The 14,858-nt window shown below is 41.9% G+C and overlaps 1 protein-coding gene across 6 annotated transcripts; it reads left to right on the top strand.

Annotated features, from left to right (window-relative positions):
* The first annotated feature begins 302 nt into the window (after positions 1-302).
* RNF146 (ring finger protein 146) lies at positions 303-11,277 on the top strand. Of its 6 annotated transcripts, none has more exons than XM_058801689.1 (3): positions 303-376; positions 5,826-5,978; positions 9,500-11,277. In XM_058801689.1, exon 3 carries the CDS (start codon positions 9,501-9,503, stop codon positions 10,557-10,559), a length of 1,059 nt encoding a protein of 352 aa, XP_058657672.1. In that variant the 5' UTR covers positions 303-376; positions 5,826-5,978; position 9,500; the 3' UTR covers positions 10,560-11,277. The 6 variants fall into 6 exon arrangements, with proteins under 6 accessions (XP_058657672.1, XP_058657671.1, XP_058657676.1 ...); XM_058801688.1 differs by having other exon boundaries at positions 343-574; XM_058801692.1 differs by lacking the exon at positions 303-376 and adding an exon at positions 777-905.
* The last annotated feature ends 3,581 nt before the right edge of the window (positions 11,278-14,858 follow it).

Here is a 14,858-nt window from a genome sequence, read left to right as displayed (position 1 = left end):
AGAAGGCGGCACGACTTGGGCGGGGAGAGGGACACCATGTATGGAGGCGGGGCCCTCCCGACCGCCTGGCACCTTCCCCCACAGGGTACAGGCCGGGCCCTTCCACTTCCCCTCAGCGTGGGTGCGGCCCGAGCCGCGCGGGGCCGCCATGACACCGCCGCGGGCCGGGGCGCGGCCTCACGCGCCCGGCCCCGCCCCTGGCCCCGCCCCCGCCGCGGCGGCGTCACAGTGGCGCGTTCGGCCGCCCTGGCCCGCGCGTGACGTCGGCGCGTCCCGCGGTCCCGGCGGCGGGGCCGGAGGGAGCGGCAGGTGGCGGCGGGCGGAGCGCAGCGGGCCCGAGCGGAGCCGAGCCGAGCGGCGCGGGCCGGCCCGGCGGGTGAGTCCCCGCGCCGCCGCGGGCGCGCCCGAGCTGGAGCGGTCGGGGGAAGGCGGTGGCGGCGGCGGAGGTCTCGGCCACCAAAGGCCGCTCCGACAGCGCCCCCTACACGGCCGCCCGGGGCCGAGGCGGTGCTGCCTCCCCTCGCCCCTCCGCCGCCGGCCGAGCTGGAGAGGGCGCCGCGGCCTTCCCGTGCGGGTGAGTGCCCTGAACAAAAGGCCGGCTGAGCTGGGCTGAGCCGAGCGGAGCGAGGGGCGGCCGCCCGGCGGGCAGAGCCCTGCCCGGTATTGTTTTGGCGGCGGGGCGGGCGGGGGGTGTCGCCCGGCGCCGCCCCGCCCGCGGGGTCACGTGCCGGGTGTCGGGGCTGCGGAGCCCCGTCGGGAGCCCTTCCCAAGGCCCCGCTCCGAGAGGCTGGCAGGGAGAGCCGGGACCGCCGGCAGAGCCTCCCGGTCCCTCCTGCCGGCCAGGCCCCCTTCCGCGGAGCCGTGTGCCTGCAGGAGGCGGCGCAACCACGCCGGTGCGGAGCGAGGTGCGCGCAGAGTGCCTGACCGGGCCCGGGCTTAGGCTGGACTCGATGGCCGGAGGTCTCTTCCAACCGTATCGGTTCTGTGGTTCTGTGAGTCGGGGGTTTCGTTGTGCTGGGCAGTAAAATAGGTCAGGAGCATGAGCCGTGGCGGCGTCACGCGTGGCGGAATGCCCTGGCCGAGCCGGCGCAGCGCTCCGGTGTGTGTGGCTTGGCCCCTCGGTGTCCCCGCTGTGCCCGGCCGGCCTCGGTCACTGCCGCCGCCGGCAGCGCGGCGCGCAGCACCCGGACAGAAGTAGCTAAGGGTTCCTGATGGAAGTGCTTTTGTTGCTTTGTGCTTGACCGCCTCGGCTCAAGTGTTTGCTTTGCATCCCTTCGGAATGTTGAAAGGGGACGTGAAATGTGAAAGCGGGTCCCGCTTTCGGCGCGGAACGTGTTGCCGCCACTGGAAAACATTAACTGAATACGAGGGTTTTGTACAAATAAGACGATCGGAATGGTGAAATAGTTAAGCTGAAACTGTGGGGGGGATTTTAATCTTAGTACAGCTTTTCAGTGATATGCCTGAGAAACGCTGTAGGGTTTGTCACTGGGGTATAATATGCAGTTATGTATTAGCAATTACAAGGAGGTGTAGGGAGCAGAGCTTTAAAACGTTTTGCCTCTGTCAGGTTTGTAATACTAAAAATCCGATCCTTCTTGCTTTGTTAGCTGCTGCCTCTGGACGGTGGGCTACTCAAAAATAGATTCTGAAACATCTCTAGAAATGCGGTACCAAAAATTACAGCGTGACATAGTATTGAAGACATGCTGAAATCTGAATCTTCATTTGGTAATTTTGAATAAATCTTAAATATTGAACCCTTTTGCAAGAACTTGCTTTATAGTCTTGTGTGTTTAATAGTGTAGTTTCTTTCCAAGTCTGATGAAGTGCCAGTTGTTTAAATTGCTATAATACAAAATCTGTGGTGAGTGGAAAAAAAAGTTTGTTCTTGTTTCCTTCAAAATATATTGCATCAATTTAGATGTAATTGAATTGTCATTTATTTAAAGAGATGGAACTGCAGTATTTGTATAGCCTATTGAGTAGTGAGCCCCTGGAAAAGTCTTCATATTGAAATTGATTTTTTTTTCCTCTCTTCTGTGCATGTTAATCAAGTCTTTATATATGCATGAAGAGATGTCCCTGTATTTATTTGATTTTCTGAAGCATTGGTAACTTAAGATGAACCGGTTTCTGCTGCATTTTTGCACGCTTTTGCTTTTGAGTGAGAAATTAACATTTTTCTTACTTAAATAGATTGAAACAGGATATATGCTCAAAATCCAAGGTCAGCGTTCCAATTGTAGCATAGGGAACAACCTCATTTTCAGTACATGTAGCATTTTAATACTGAAATGGCTGACTGTTCTGCACTTGACTATTCTTCTATGATTCAATTCCAAGTGTAGATATAAGTGTTGGGGTTTACTAATATGCAGTAGCCAGTGATAAGGAATGACAGGCAACCTGAAGCCTCATCACAACCAGCAATTTCTGAGAATATTCTGAGTTTAAGAAACAGGTAGAAAAAAGTAGGCAAGCAGGGGAAACAGTGAAGTTATTTATCTGTTGTGCTATCCAGTACCAGGGACAGTTTTAAACACATCTGATGAGACTCAGTACCTTGAGCTGGTAGTGTATTGACACTAGCAGACCATCAGACAAGAGAGTGATTTTTCTTATTAGATAAAACAGCTGCCTTCTTTCTTCCCACACTGTCTGGCTCATGGTTACTTGTGGGGAAGGGCAAAATTCAGGGAATGACTTTCCCCTCCTATCCACCAAATGAGTTAAAAATTGGGGAGCTTGATGGAAAAAAAATCCAAGTGTTTAATTACAGAAGAGCATTTATTCTTGTCAAAGAATGCTGTTACTCTGCTGAGTTTTCAAGGGAGGAATTGATAAATTTGTGAGAGCTATTTTAAAATAATGTGTATGGAGTTGCAGTATTCCTAGATTTCTGTTATTTGAAGTAAGACTCATTAATAGGCTGATGTTTGTTGAATTCACCAGTGTTGCACTTGTGTGTTTTTAGAAAGCTAAGATTTTACTTGCAGACAAAGCTTAAGACTATGGGTAACTCTTCATCAATATATAGGAGCTGGCTTCCTAAATATGTATGCTTCTGATTTTGGTTTCAGTGAGTTGGTTAGTTGTTAGTTGGGGTGAGGGTTTGTAATTGTTGATTTTTTTTTTCCTAAAGGAATAAGGGTGGAAAAATTGTGCTGTTGCTGATAATTTACTGGGTCTCATAATTTAACGAGCACAGTTGGCTGAACTGACTAGAAATGGTTTCATTCTATCTTGACCTAGTAAAAGCTTAATATTGTTCTTAAGGAGAGCCTGAAGTCATTTTGGGACATAGGTCTGGTAGGAAGTCCACCACTTCAAATTCTTAAAGCGTGGAAGAAGTGGACGTGACTCTTCCCAGTAAGCATCCTGAGAGACTTTCAAGGGGACAAAGAGAACAGTTCCATGCTGGCTGAGCCTCGGTTTGGATGGGGATGGTCCTGACCAGTGACACTGTCCTTCTGTCTGTTGCATCTTTTAAAGTTTCAAAATCAGTATGTGGTAGGATGCAGGCGTTTAGGAAGGGATTGCTGCAGATAGCATAACTCCTCATGGTACAGGAAAAAGGGAAAATTAATGCTAAGTATAGAACACAACCCTTGCCCAGGTGACTTTAAAGGAGGAGTCATCATCCAAAAAGGGGCGTGTGTGTAACCACAAGGGTTTGTCAGTCCATTTAGTAGAATTTTCAGTACTGGGTTATTAAATAAGTAGCAATGACATGAAATATAGAGGTTATTTGATGTCAGTGTGTGAACTAGTTCTTTTCAAGACCTTTGCTGCAGTTGGAAGGTTGCCTTATCACAATCTTGTAATTATGCCTTCCTTAGATTCTTCTAGGTATAATTACATATCTTGAATGTGTGTATGCATTTTTTTTTACTAACAAATATCTGAGAACTGACCCAGCCTTTTTCTGCCATCTCCACATAGCATTTGGCTTTATGATGTGCTACCTCTAGTAGTGCATTATGAGAGGGAGCAGAAAAAAGGCTTCCGGTGATACCTATTGAAGTAACAGAAAGCCAGCTCCAAGATGAAGGACTGAATACCACACCCAGAGCATCAAGCTTGTTGCAGCTGTCTCTTTGATCATAGAAAATATAGTATCTTGTCTCAGTGGATTAGTAGAGCCACAATTCTAACACGATTGCTGCTCTTGGTTTCAGATTGATGTGTGAAGAAAGGAAATCTGCTAGAACTATGAGGGGAGAAAAGGTGTGGATGGGCTTGTTAATTTTTGCATTTTTCCTTTGGAGCTCATTCTAAAAATAGCTGTACAAAATGTTACATGGAGCTCAGCTATAAAGAAAATAACATATTTGAGTAATGCTTCATGCACTGAAGTCATCTGAACACTCTGATATTAATGATAGATATTCGATCATTTGATAAAGGGCTATAGCACAGAGCACTGTTGTGCTCCATCTTCTTTCAGGGACTTCTCACTTCCTGACTTTACTTGACTCTTACATGTCTGCTCTGCACTGTATTTATGCTGAAATGATTCTTTCCTTGAACAAATTGTGACATTCTCAGGTCTACTTCAAATCATTTCTTTATATAATGTTCTGCAGCAACTGGAAACTGTAGTTCAAGATGTTTGACAATCATCCACAAAGCTACAGACCAAAAGGAAGAGGTGATTCCATAGCTCATCTGTCATTTTACAGAAGATTTGCTGAAGGTGGTTCTCTTAGGTCAAGACTTTCATGATTAGGTTGTGAGAATGCAAGAGTGATGGTCTTTCTTCCCCTTCTGATTGCAGTGATGGTCTCTCTTCCCCTTCTGCAGTTTGCAGATTCCTGCTGTAGGAACTTTTAAGGTATTTGTTAGGCACTTAGTGATTATTAGGTTTGTGTGAAGTGGTTGGTGGCATTCACCAAATATATGACTGACATCATCTGCTAGCCTGAAGAGGGGTATATTACCTGTGAGGTGTGGAGGCTGAGTTGCATCCTTGTCCTCTTTTTTAGAAACTCTTTGCATTGTTGAACCTTGGAGCCCATCAGGACATTTTAAAGAAATAAGTAGAGGAAGGTCCTAATTAATTTTTGTTGTTTATTTACCTCGACAGGTATCAAATATAGGTCATAGAGTTTGTTTATAAGCTGGTATGAGGACATACAATTGTAGGTTTATAAAGAAGAAAGTGCTGAATGCTCTGAGGTTCATTCATTAATGATGCAATGATCTCTGTAAAAGAGGATGAGGATTCAAAGCTCTGCGCCTTGAAATATGAAGAGGCAAATTTCTGATTGAAATATGGGGGAGAATTCAGGGAAATCAGCTGTTCGTGCACACTGCTTTTCCTTAAGCATCTGATACTAGTCTGTGTCAGGATAACACACAGAGCTAGATGGTCCTTTGGGATGGTATCAAACAGACAGTTTTATAAAAAGCTTTAGGACGCCATTGTGACTTTCTAAATTTCCTAAATAGAAGGGATCATTTATTAGAGGTTAAATTTGCATAAATGTAATGTGCTCCAAACTTTGATCTTTTACTCCTTTTGTGAGGTCACTGTTTGGAAATGAGCAATTAACTTACTATAGTAAAAAATAATTTCCTTTTATAATGCTTAAAAAAAAGATGATTTTTTTGAGACAGACATCAAAATAAAAACTGTAGATCAAAATTGATGGCTACAAAAACTTAAACAGAAGTCCAGTGATAATTTTATTGAAAATAACATACATCAAGTAAATAAAAGCATTGTAATTTCCTTTTTGTAACAGAACCGTGGCATTGTACTTTGCTTGCTCGTACCTCTGGACAGCATTGTAATGGTGCTGTTATTTGCTTTCTGTTAGTTTGCAGGGAAGCTGAAACGCTGTAGTGTACCACTGAGCAGGACAAGTCAGGAATGAGCCAGCCTTGGGAAGGAGCACCTGCCATCCTAGCTGGAGACGTCTGAAGAGAGGACATTTCAGTCTTCATGCTTCAGTAGAAATTACTAAGAAAAAGTAAGCTGTTGTTTTGTTAATGAACTTAAACATGTCAGCTCCTTGATGGACTGCTTACTTGGAGTTATAATTTGACCTGGAATTTGAAGTGGTTTTGTGGGAATTTACATTTTCTTCCATTAGAGTCTAAGAAGGCCTGGGGTCTTTTCATGTAATTGTTACACATCACCTCTTCCATACTTCATGTATTGATGAAGGACCCATAGCTTAGAAATTACCTGTATTATTTAATATTGCCAATAAAAACCACAAGATGTGGGATCTTGTAAGATTTTGGCCTAATTCCATACTGTTTCCGTCAGTTTTAGGCTGTACTTGTTAAAATGCAGAGTTCAGGTTCTTTTTGGTCCCTTATTTATACCTGAATTGAGGATCTAAATACTTAAAATAAAATTATTTTTAGAATTATTCCTTGTGTTTAGTTAATTCTTAGTCAAGTAGTCAGTAATCAAGAATATGATTTTCTACGATGCCAGGAGGGTTTTAAAGGGAACCCAGTCCCCCCAAAAATAGAGCTTTCTTATTTGATAACAGTTCTGATATAAAGCCTGTTTTGATTGAACCTTGTTACAAAATATTACTTTTAATTTCAGGAAAAACACTGTGTGGTCAGTTTTGTTTAGTTCTTAGTGAAGTTGCAGTGGAAGTGCTTCCACAGCCATAACATAGCAGAATAGCAGTCCAAGATGTTTGTCCTCGGTTCTGAAGGATTACCTCTTCAGTAAAATCCTACATGTATGTCCCTTACCAGCTTGTAAACAAACCCCATGACCTAGATTTGGTATTAAGAAGGTAAATTAAAAAAAATAGCATCATGCTTTAAAAACAAAAAGTGAGACAGAATCCGTGTAGTTGATATAAATCTTCAAGTGTATAATTGTCCTGCATTCTGAGCACATGCAACTGCAGTTGTGCTTATCGTATCAGAGTTTTATGTTCCTGCAGAGCACTTTTAGAGATAAGGGTTTGCTCCTCCCGCTGTATTCATTTTATACATAACATTTTCCTTAGAGTCATTAAAAATCAAATAAGAATTTCAAGAAAAAGCATTTACTCATTTTCATATCCTGCATTATTATCTTGATCTAAGGGACCCCAAAGATCCCTCAAATTAATGGGTGACCTATTGAGCACAGTTCAAATGTTAGCATTTTTTGCTTTCAGTAAACAGGTGAGAACTTTTAATCCTTCTTTTAGTTTACCTCAGGGTAAACTCTTTAGTTTAGCTCATGATATCACAATTTGGTTTGTCATAATGCATTGCCTTTTGATCCCTTTATTGAATTTTATTCACCTCCAAAATCTTAATTATGTAGGTGACTTGTGTAGAAGTTACTTACCTACAGGTTGTTTTAATCTTTTCTTTCACTCTGAAAAGATAATTTTATAAAGTGTATTCAGGGAGAAGCATCCTTTTGTAAAACTGTAGCATGGAAGTCAAAAGGTCTGCTGCTGTGCTTTTTTTGCATTGTACTATCTCATTGTGGGGGCACTTGACAATTAAGATCCTTTCCCTCAGCCATGGTTAGCAAAAATCAATCAATAAATGGATTTCTCTTTCAGCTCTTCTGTTGTGAAATGATGGTTGGGTTGTGTTTGTGGTAGTCTGAAATCTCAACAGACTTTGTTCTCCCTTTTTCTAATAAGTTTCTTCGTGTAAACCCCAACATTTGCTATAAAAATCTGTTGTAAAATACATCCTCAGAAGTGTGCAGCTTCCAAAAAGCAACTTGTTCACAACATTGTTAGAGTAGATCTCACAGATGTGTGCTGTGCAGTAAAATCACAGTTGCCAGCTGGAAGGTAATGCTGTGTGTGTATCTGGCATGCTGATTTAAGAACTGTTATGCAGATTGGTCATTAATCTCAGAAAAAGAAATTCAGATATGAAACTGAAATGTAGATGGATACAATTTTGTGCTGCTTCAGGAAAAAGTATTTGAGCTGTAGAGCTTTTAAAACAATTATTTGATAAAAAAAGGATTAAAGAGGCACTGGTCTTTGAAGAGGAAATTTTAGTGATAGAAGGAAACAGACAGCATACAGAAAAATGTTTTAAGTAAATAGCACACAATACATTTTTGTAAAGATAAATATAGATACTGAGGCATAGGTTTTTGTTTAATCCCAGCATATATCAGTGGAAGCTTTTACAGTAATACTAGGCATTTTCTCTTGAGGTTACACATTTTGTTAGAAATGTGTATAACATTAGAACAGGCTGTCCAGGGAGCCTGTGGTATTTCCATCCTTGCAGATTTCAAAAACCCCAGCTAGACAAAGCCATAGCTGGTCTCATGTAGCATTGCTGTTGGTGCCATGTGGAGCAGGAGACTGGACTAGGTGACTCTAAAGGTCCCTTTTTGCCCACATGCTTGTGGTAGCTTTGCATGAACTATTCCTAGCTGCCCGTACAACAAAGACTACTTCCACTGAAAGGCTGTTTTGTTGAATATCAGTCTTGAAGTTTCTTGGGGATTTTAAATTAAAAAAGGCACCTTTTTAGGCCCCATTCCCCAAACCCTATTCTCCTCCCTCATTTGGTATCTGGTATTTGGTTTTGATTGTTAATAAATAAAAGAAAAATTACCATGAAACAGACCGTGAAAGATTGCCATGGCAAAAATGTAGTTGAGAAGGCATTTGCATATTTAGGCTAGAATTTTTCAACTGCTTAAATCCTACACAATGCCAAAGTGATGCAGTTTTGCATTCCCCATTCTCTTACAGTTACAAAATCATCTTTAATAACAGAAATAAGATATGGCTAGAAAAAGTAAAGGCAATTACTTCACAAGCCAGTCAGATCAGAGTTGTGTGTCTTCTACAATACACTGCTGCTTCTGCTGGTCTGCAGTGATTCCTTTCGAGAGGTACTCCTATCTCAGGGAGTTCACTTGATGTTTAAGGAAAAGGAGTCCAGGGTATCTTCTGAAAAGGCCACCTCAGTTTTCAGATCTGGTTCTTTTTGCATCCCTGTGGTTGCTCTGAATTCAGTTTGAGGGTAGTGTACCATGGTGGAAGGGAACTGAGAAACAGAGTGGGAGAACTCTTCAGCTGGGTGCTGCTGTCAGGCTTATTTTCTATTGTGTAAACCTAGTCTGAGATACTGTTCAGGGAGTCCCTTAATCAAACAGATGATCACCTATAGTCTGAAGAGAGATTGTTTAAGTTCAATTTGCAGCTATGTCACCTCTTGAGGAAAGAACCAAAATTTCTTTAAGGAGGTACCAGAGTACCTGGTTGGCTGAAGGTCCATTCAACTCTACTTCAGGGAGTGAACAGAGGGAATTCCAGAGTTTGTTTTCTGACTTGGTATGTTAACATGCTGCAAATTAAACAGATAAAAGATTGGTGATCAGCAAAAGAAATCTCAGTGTAGTCCATCATCTCAGGAAACAGTAACTTGTTTAATTTGAAGTAAACATCTTGTTGTGTGGATTGTTGAGGTGAAATGTGATGCGAGGTGCTAGTTTAAGTTGACATAATAAACTGATTTAAATTTCTTTGATCCTCTACAGGATGGCTGGCTGTGGCGAAATAGATCATTCGATCAACATGCTTCCCACAAACAGGAAGACAAATGAGTCATGTACCAATGCAGCACCTTCCCTGCAAGTCCCTGAATGTGCTATCTGTCTGCAAACGTGTGTCCATCCAGTAAGTCTGCCCTGTAAACATGTTTTCTGCTATCTGTGTGTTAAGGGCGCTTCTTGGCTTGGGAAACGATGTGCACTCTGCCGGCAGGAGATTCCTGAGGATTTCCTTGACAAGCCAACCTTATTGTCACCTGAAGAACTCAAAGCAGCAAGCAGAGGCAATGGAGAATATGCTTGGTACTATGAAGGTAGAAATGGCTGGTGGCAGTACGATGAACGTACCAGCAGAGAGCTGGAAGATGCCTTTTCCAAGGGTAAAAAGAGCACTGAAATGCTAATTGCTGGTTTTTTATACGTGGCCGACCTTGAGAATATGGTTCAGTATAGGAGAAATGAGCATGGACGCCGCAGAAAAATAAAACGGGACATAATAGATATACCAAAGAAGGGAGTGGCTGGGCTGAGGCTGGACTGTGACACCAACACTGTCAACCTGGCACGAGAGAGCTCTGCTGACGGTGCGGACAGCACGCTGACTCCAGGGGCTGCAGCTGTGCAGCCTCTAGCAGCCATTTCTGTGAGGCCCCTACCTGCACTGGATGGCCAGCTCGTGAGCCCTTCGACGCCGTCACCTGATGCAAGCAATTCTCTAGAGAACTCTTTTGCCCAGTTGCAAATAAATGGAGACAGTCTGGCTGAAAGGAGTCACAGGGGAGAGGGAGAAGAAGACCACGAATCATCATCTTCTGGTAGGGTGCCAGCCCCTGACACCTCTGTGGAGGAGACCGAATCGGATGCCAGCAGCGACAGCGAGGATGTGTCTGCCCATCTTCAGCAACACCTGTCCTCTGGTCAGCAGAGACACTTGAGTGCTGCTGCGAGCCAGGCAGGAGCAGATAGACCAGGGGCAGGGGGTAGGGTGGCAAACACAAGTGTAAGATCTAGAAGGCCAGATGGACAGTGCACAGTCACTGAAGTTTAAATCTAGAGCCATGCGAAAAAAAATACTCAGTTGTAATTTTCTGTAAATTTTCTGTCCACATTGGCATTGCACTCAAACCTAGCAGCGTGTTTGGTGGGAGGGTGGGGTGAAGGGGAGAAAACAGATTTGGCCTGTTTTAACTTAAGTCTCTTAACATGTCTCAGCTGGAAGACTCTTAACTTTAGGAAACTGGGTTGTCCTGTTAATGGTTTGAAAGCTGTTTAGCAATGCCCAGTTTTCTTGAAAATGTCTTGTGTTTATTTTGTAGCATTTTCCCCTTGAAGATACTCTATCCCTTTTTGGCCAATGTATATCTACTGTACAACTTGAATTGTCTTCATTATCTGACTGTTGCATTAAGTGTCTTACTACTTTCTGCATGGATTGATGTATGAAAAGAACACTAAAGCTGTGTGGAATCAGGCAAGGTGTTGGGTGTGAGCAGGATGCTTAATTTAACGTGAGAAAATAGATGTGAGTTTGGAGTTAAAATGTGTTTTTACTAGACAAGAGCAATCATTTACCTTCTTTCAATGGAAATGTAAAAATGCTGTTAACTTGTGTTGGAAATCCTTACCTTTACACTCTCCATGGCTTTTTCACTGGCTTTGCCATCTAGTCCTTGTAGTTTTGTTTATTGAGATCTTTCTTGATCTGTCTTGTTTTTGTTACAGAATTTATAATTTAATAAAACTACATTTTATCAGTAACAATCTCAGATACGTTTCCAGTTTAATTGAACTTGACTGAAGGAATTTCAAAGAAAATGATCATAAAGCAGCTTCCCATGTTTACCACAAGGGAGGACTAGTTCTGAGTGGCATCCCTGACTGGCTGTCTCTCAAACACATCGGCTGTAGGCGTCTCATCTTTTACTGAACAATCTTGAGTTGCAAGCTTAATACTCACACAGACATCTGAAGAGCTGATTAACTCACTTCACTGTTGATGGCAGGCAGAATTACCACACACAAGCCTTATTTTAACAGCAGAAATGTTGATAAAAGAGGGTAAGTTATCAAAGTTGACCCTATAACAAAGGACATGGATATTACAGCTGTTCTTCTGTTCATACAAAAACAGCATGGCAGCAGCACAGGAATTGTAGTTTTGTGCTTGTATTAGCAGTGTAGCATTTCAACAGACTTCTGAATGTTAGAAGCCAGATCTTGAGAAACACAGCTTGTCTTTTATCTCTCTGTTCTTTAACAGTTTTTTAACATTTTTTCAGACTGAGAAACAGCATTAGTTGATTCTGGACTTTATTTTAAAATAAAGCTAATTAAACTCCAATTATTAGTATCTGTATCTCAGAATAGAAAAGAACAGTAGCTGATACATAGGTAGTACTGATCTTAAGACAGAAGTTGCTTTAAGGAAACAACTGTTTGAAGGGAATTAAAAGGCTGACTTTTAAAAATGGTAGACTTAAACATCTGTAACGTTCTTCTTAGTGTAATGATGGATGATGTGTCTGATCTTGGACAAAGTTGTGCCCCTCCTCTGCTGCCTACAGGTGAGATCAGTGGGTCACAAAATGGCAGGTGAGACTAGGATGGAATAAGGAAGATTTCCTCCATTCTCAGTTAGGAATAATGCTCTTGATCACAGATTGTCACTATAATCTTCCAGTCCCATAAGGAAATATGCCAATTACATGGACTTCAAGAAAGAAACTGGATGGAATGCTTTTATCGCTGTTAGTTGCTAGCTGTCTTATTTCTCTGATTGGAGTTAGTATGCAGTGGCTCTAACCAAAGGATGACTTTGTACTACAAAAGCCTTCAGGAAGAACACTTCAGCTATGTGCACATGCTTCATGTGAGAGTATGGGTTGAAAAAAGCAAGAAAGAAAATAGAGGAACAGGACTCACTATATGCTTTAGGATTTACAGCCCAGTCTACAAATTATTCTATCAGTGATTATCCTTGGGGTTTTTGACCCAAGTAAAGAGTTCAGCCTCACACCCATGATACTGCTTTTGGCTCCTGTTGGCTGACTGCAGCTGTGAAACACTAAAATTAGTTAAAGTAAGGCTGGTAAGACCTTAATAGCCAGACATCAGAGTAGCAAATGCACTCCCCAGATCAAGCTAGGGAAAAGTAGCAACTGATAATTCCCATCTTATAGTTAAACCATTACTTTCAGTAGGAAATGTGTTCTCTGTCCATTTTAGCAAAGCCACAGCCACACTGCATTATGTGGTTGACTGTAATTCCATGCACTAAATGATTTTCAAGTTGTGCAGCATAGCCAGAAAAATGCATAGTGGAGCAGAAGGGAAAATGAGAAAGGAAATTTAAATACTATAAAATCTACAGCATTTCATCATTTCCAGAACAGATAACCACAGATACAGGAATCCTATTTCATGGCTAAAAAAAATATAAATCAGATAGAGACCCAAGCATTCTGCAAGAACACCTTGCTTATCTAGACTGACCATCGGGTAAATATATTTTTATCAGCAGCAAATAAGATAGAAGTATGTGTATTGCAAAAAGTGATCTCCAGTATCCAACCTTTACAGGCTTGGTACAGAATCCACACTCCCATTAAACCCTTGGGTTGGCCCAGTACACAGAAGAAAAACAAGACAGACATTTCACAATGTAATAGGAAACTTAGTTTGCTGAGGAGGAAGCTGGCAAACTGGCCCCTAGGAAATACAAAAGCTGGCATGCTATTTAATTAGGGGACTGGGACTATCAATTTTGATGTTTCTAATTTATTTTGTGCATTTAGTGCTTGTTTTTAAACCACTTCAAAAGGGAAAAACACCCCTGAGATGAAGCTTGACATCTTTAACAGTTGTAAAGAAAATACAAACATTTAAAAACTGCTGGTTAAAGATATTTGCCACTTTAAGATGATAAGAAAGTATTCTGTGAAATAACGCATTTAGGTTTCAAATGGGTAAAATGGGATTCCATTTCATCTCAGTCTGGAACTTTCATCCTAGCACTCATGTTAATTTAGCTGGGCTGGTTTTTGTATGAAGGGCTCTACTTTTATAGTAAGAGAATATGGTATAAGACTACCCACAAAATCCTTGATCACAGCCTGTAATGTTCTTCAGAATGTCCTGTACCTATGCTTGGTATATTTATGACACCAGCAATATGGGTTTCCATAACCCTCTCTGGAACAGTTCTGAATGTGTCTTGGTGTGTAATAGTTAGTTATTTGTCCTGTTTTCTTAGAAGCAAACATTGGCCTTTGATACAAATCAGAGAGGGTGGCTGGGGAAATACATTTGCTGAAATGAGAATTAAGCTCATTGTCTATAAATCAAAATGGAAAGAGATCCCCCAGAGGTGTACTTACCATTCACTAACTGCCAGCACAGATCTGGTTCAAAATGTGAAAGAAACCAGATTCTGCCTTTGTCCTACAATTTCTTCCCTCTCGAATTTCTACAACCCGGTACACAGAATACACTTAGGAGCCTAATATGCCAGAGAAAAAAAGATTCAAGGGTCTTACTCAGGTTCTAAGTAATTTTCACATCAATTTTAAAAACAATAACAGTATTAGTAATGGCACATTTGTTCTCGCTAAAAGCAAAGACATAATCAGTTGCCCTTTAAAACTTTTTTTTTGACTCACAACAACATTATGTGCTATTGCTTCAAAAAGTATGGACTGGAGTGTGCCTTGAAGGTTCAGTGATGCTGCTGTCTGGAATCCCTCATGAGTCTTGAGAAACTTCATGAAAAGCAGAACAGCTTCACTACTTAACAGTCAAGAGCTGCCTGATTATATTAAAGCATTTGCTCTTCTGAGGTAATAGTTTTGAAGTTCTTTAGGGCATGGGAGAGAATCCAGCTACAGAGAAGTAACCACTGGGCTACTGGATAAAAAGGAGCCAGGGGGAGAAAGGCACAAACTAAAACACTACTCTATTCCCCATGTTCTCATTCCTGTGTCTTCTCTAACCTGAAAGAAAATTTTGAACTTTATTTTTGGGGAAGAGAGATTTTAAATCTTCGTCTATTAGCGCTCCAGATACTAAGGCAAAGATGCAGGATCAACAGGGGGGAGGTAAGTTCCGTATCTTCTCTGAGATGCCAACTCAAAACACATCCCTTTCCTCAGCATTTCTCTTGGTTGCTTCATGCTATATTCATTGCTGTGAAAAGCACACAGTAAAACATCCACAGCAGATCACAGAATCTGCTCGAAACTTACAGAATCTTAACAGGCAATCCAACCCGAATTCCCAACACTGATTTGTCCCCAAGTCCTCAAACATATGCAGTTACCTCACTGTCTAAAACTCAGGACTCCTGCCACAC

Source organism: Ammospiza caudacuta, chromosome 3, assembly GCF_027887145.1.
Source record: "Ammospiza caudacuta isolate bAmmCau1 chromosome 3, bAmmCau1.pri, whole genome shotgun sequence".
Taxonomy (NCBI): Eukaryota; Metazoa; Chordata; class Aves; order Passeriformes; family Passerellidae; genus Ammospiza; species Ammospiza caudacuta.
The sequence above is the reverse complement of the archived record's forward strand: the minus strand, read 5'-3'. Positions and strand labels throughout refer to the sequence as shown.

Excerpts from the sequence above, each read along its gene's own strand:
- RNF146 (XM_058801689.1), top strand. The coding sequence starts at position 9,501 with ATGGCTGGCTGTGGCGAAATAGATCATTCGATCAACATGCTTCCCACA.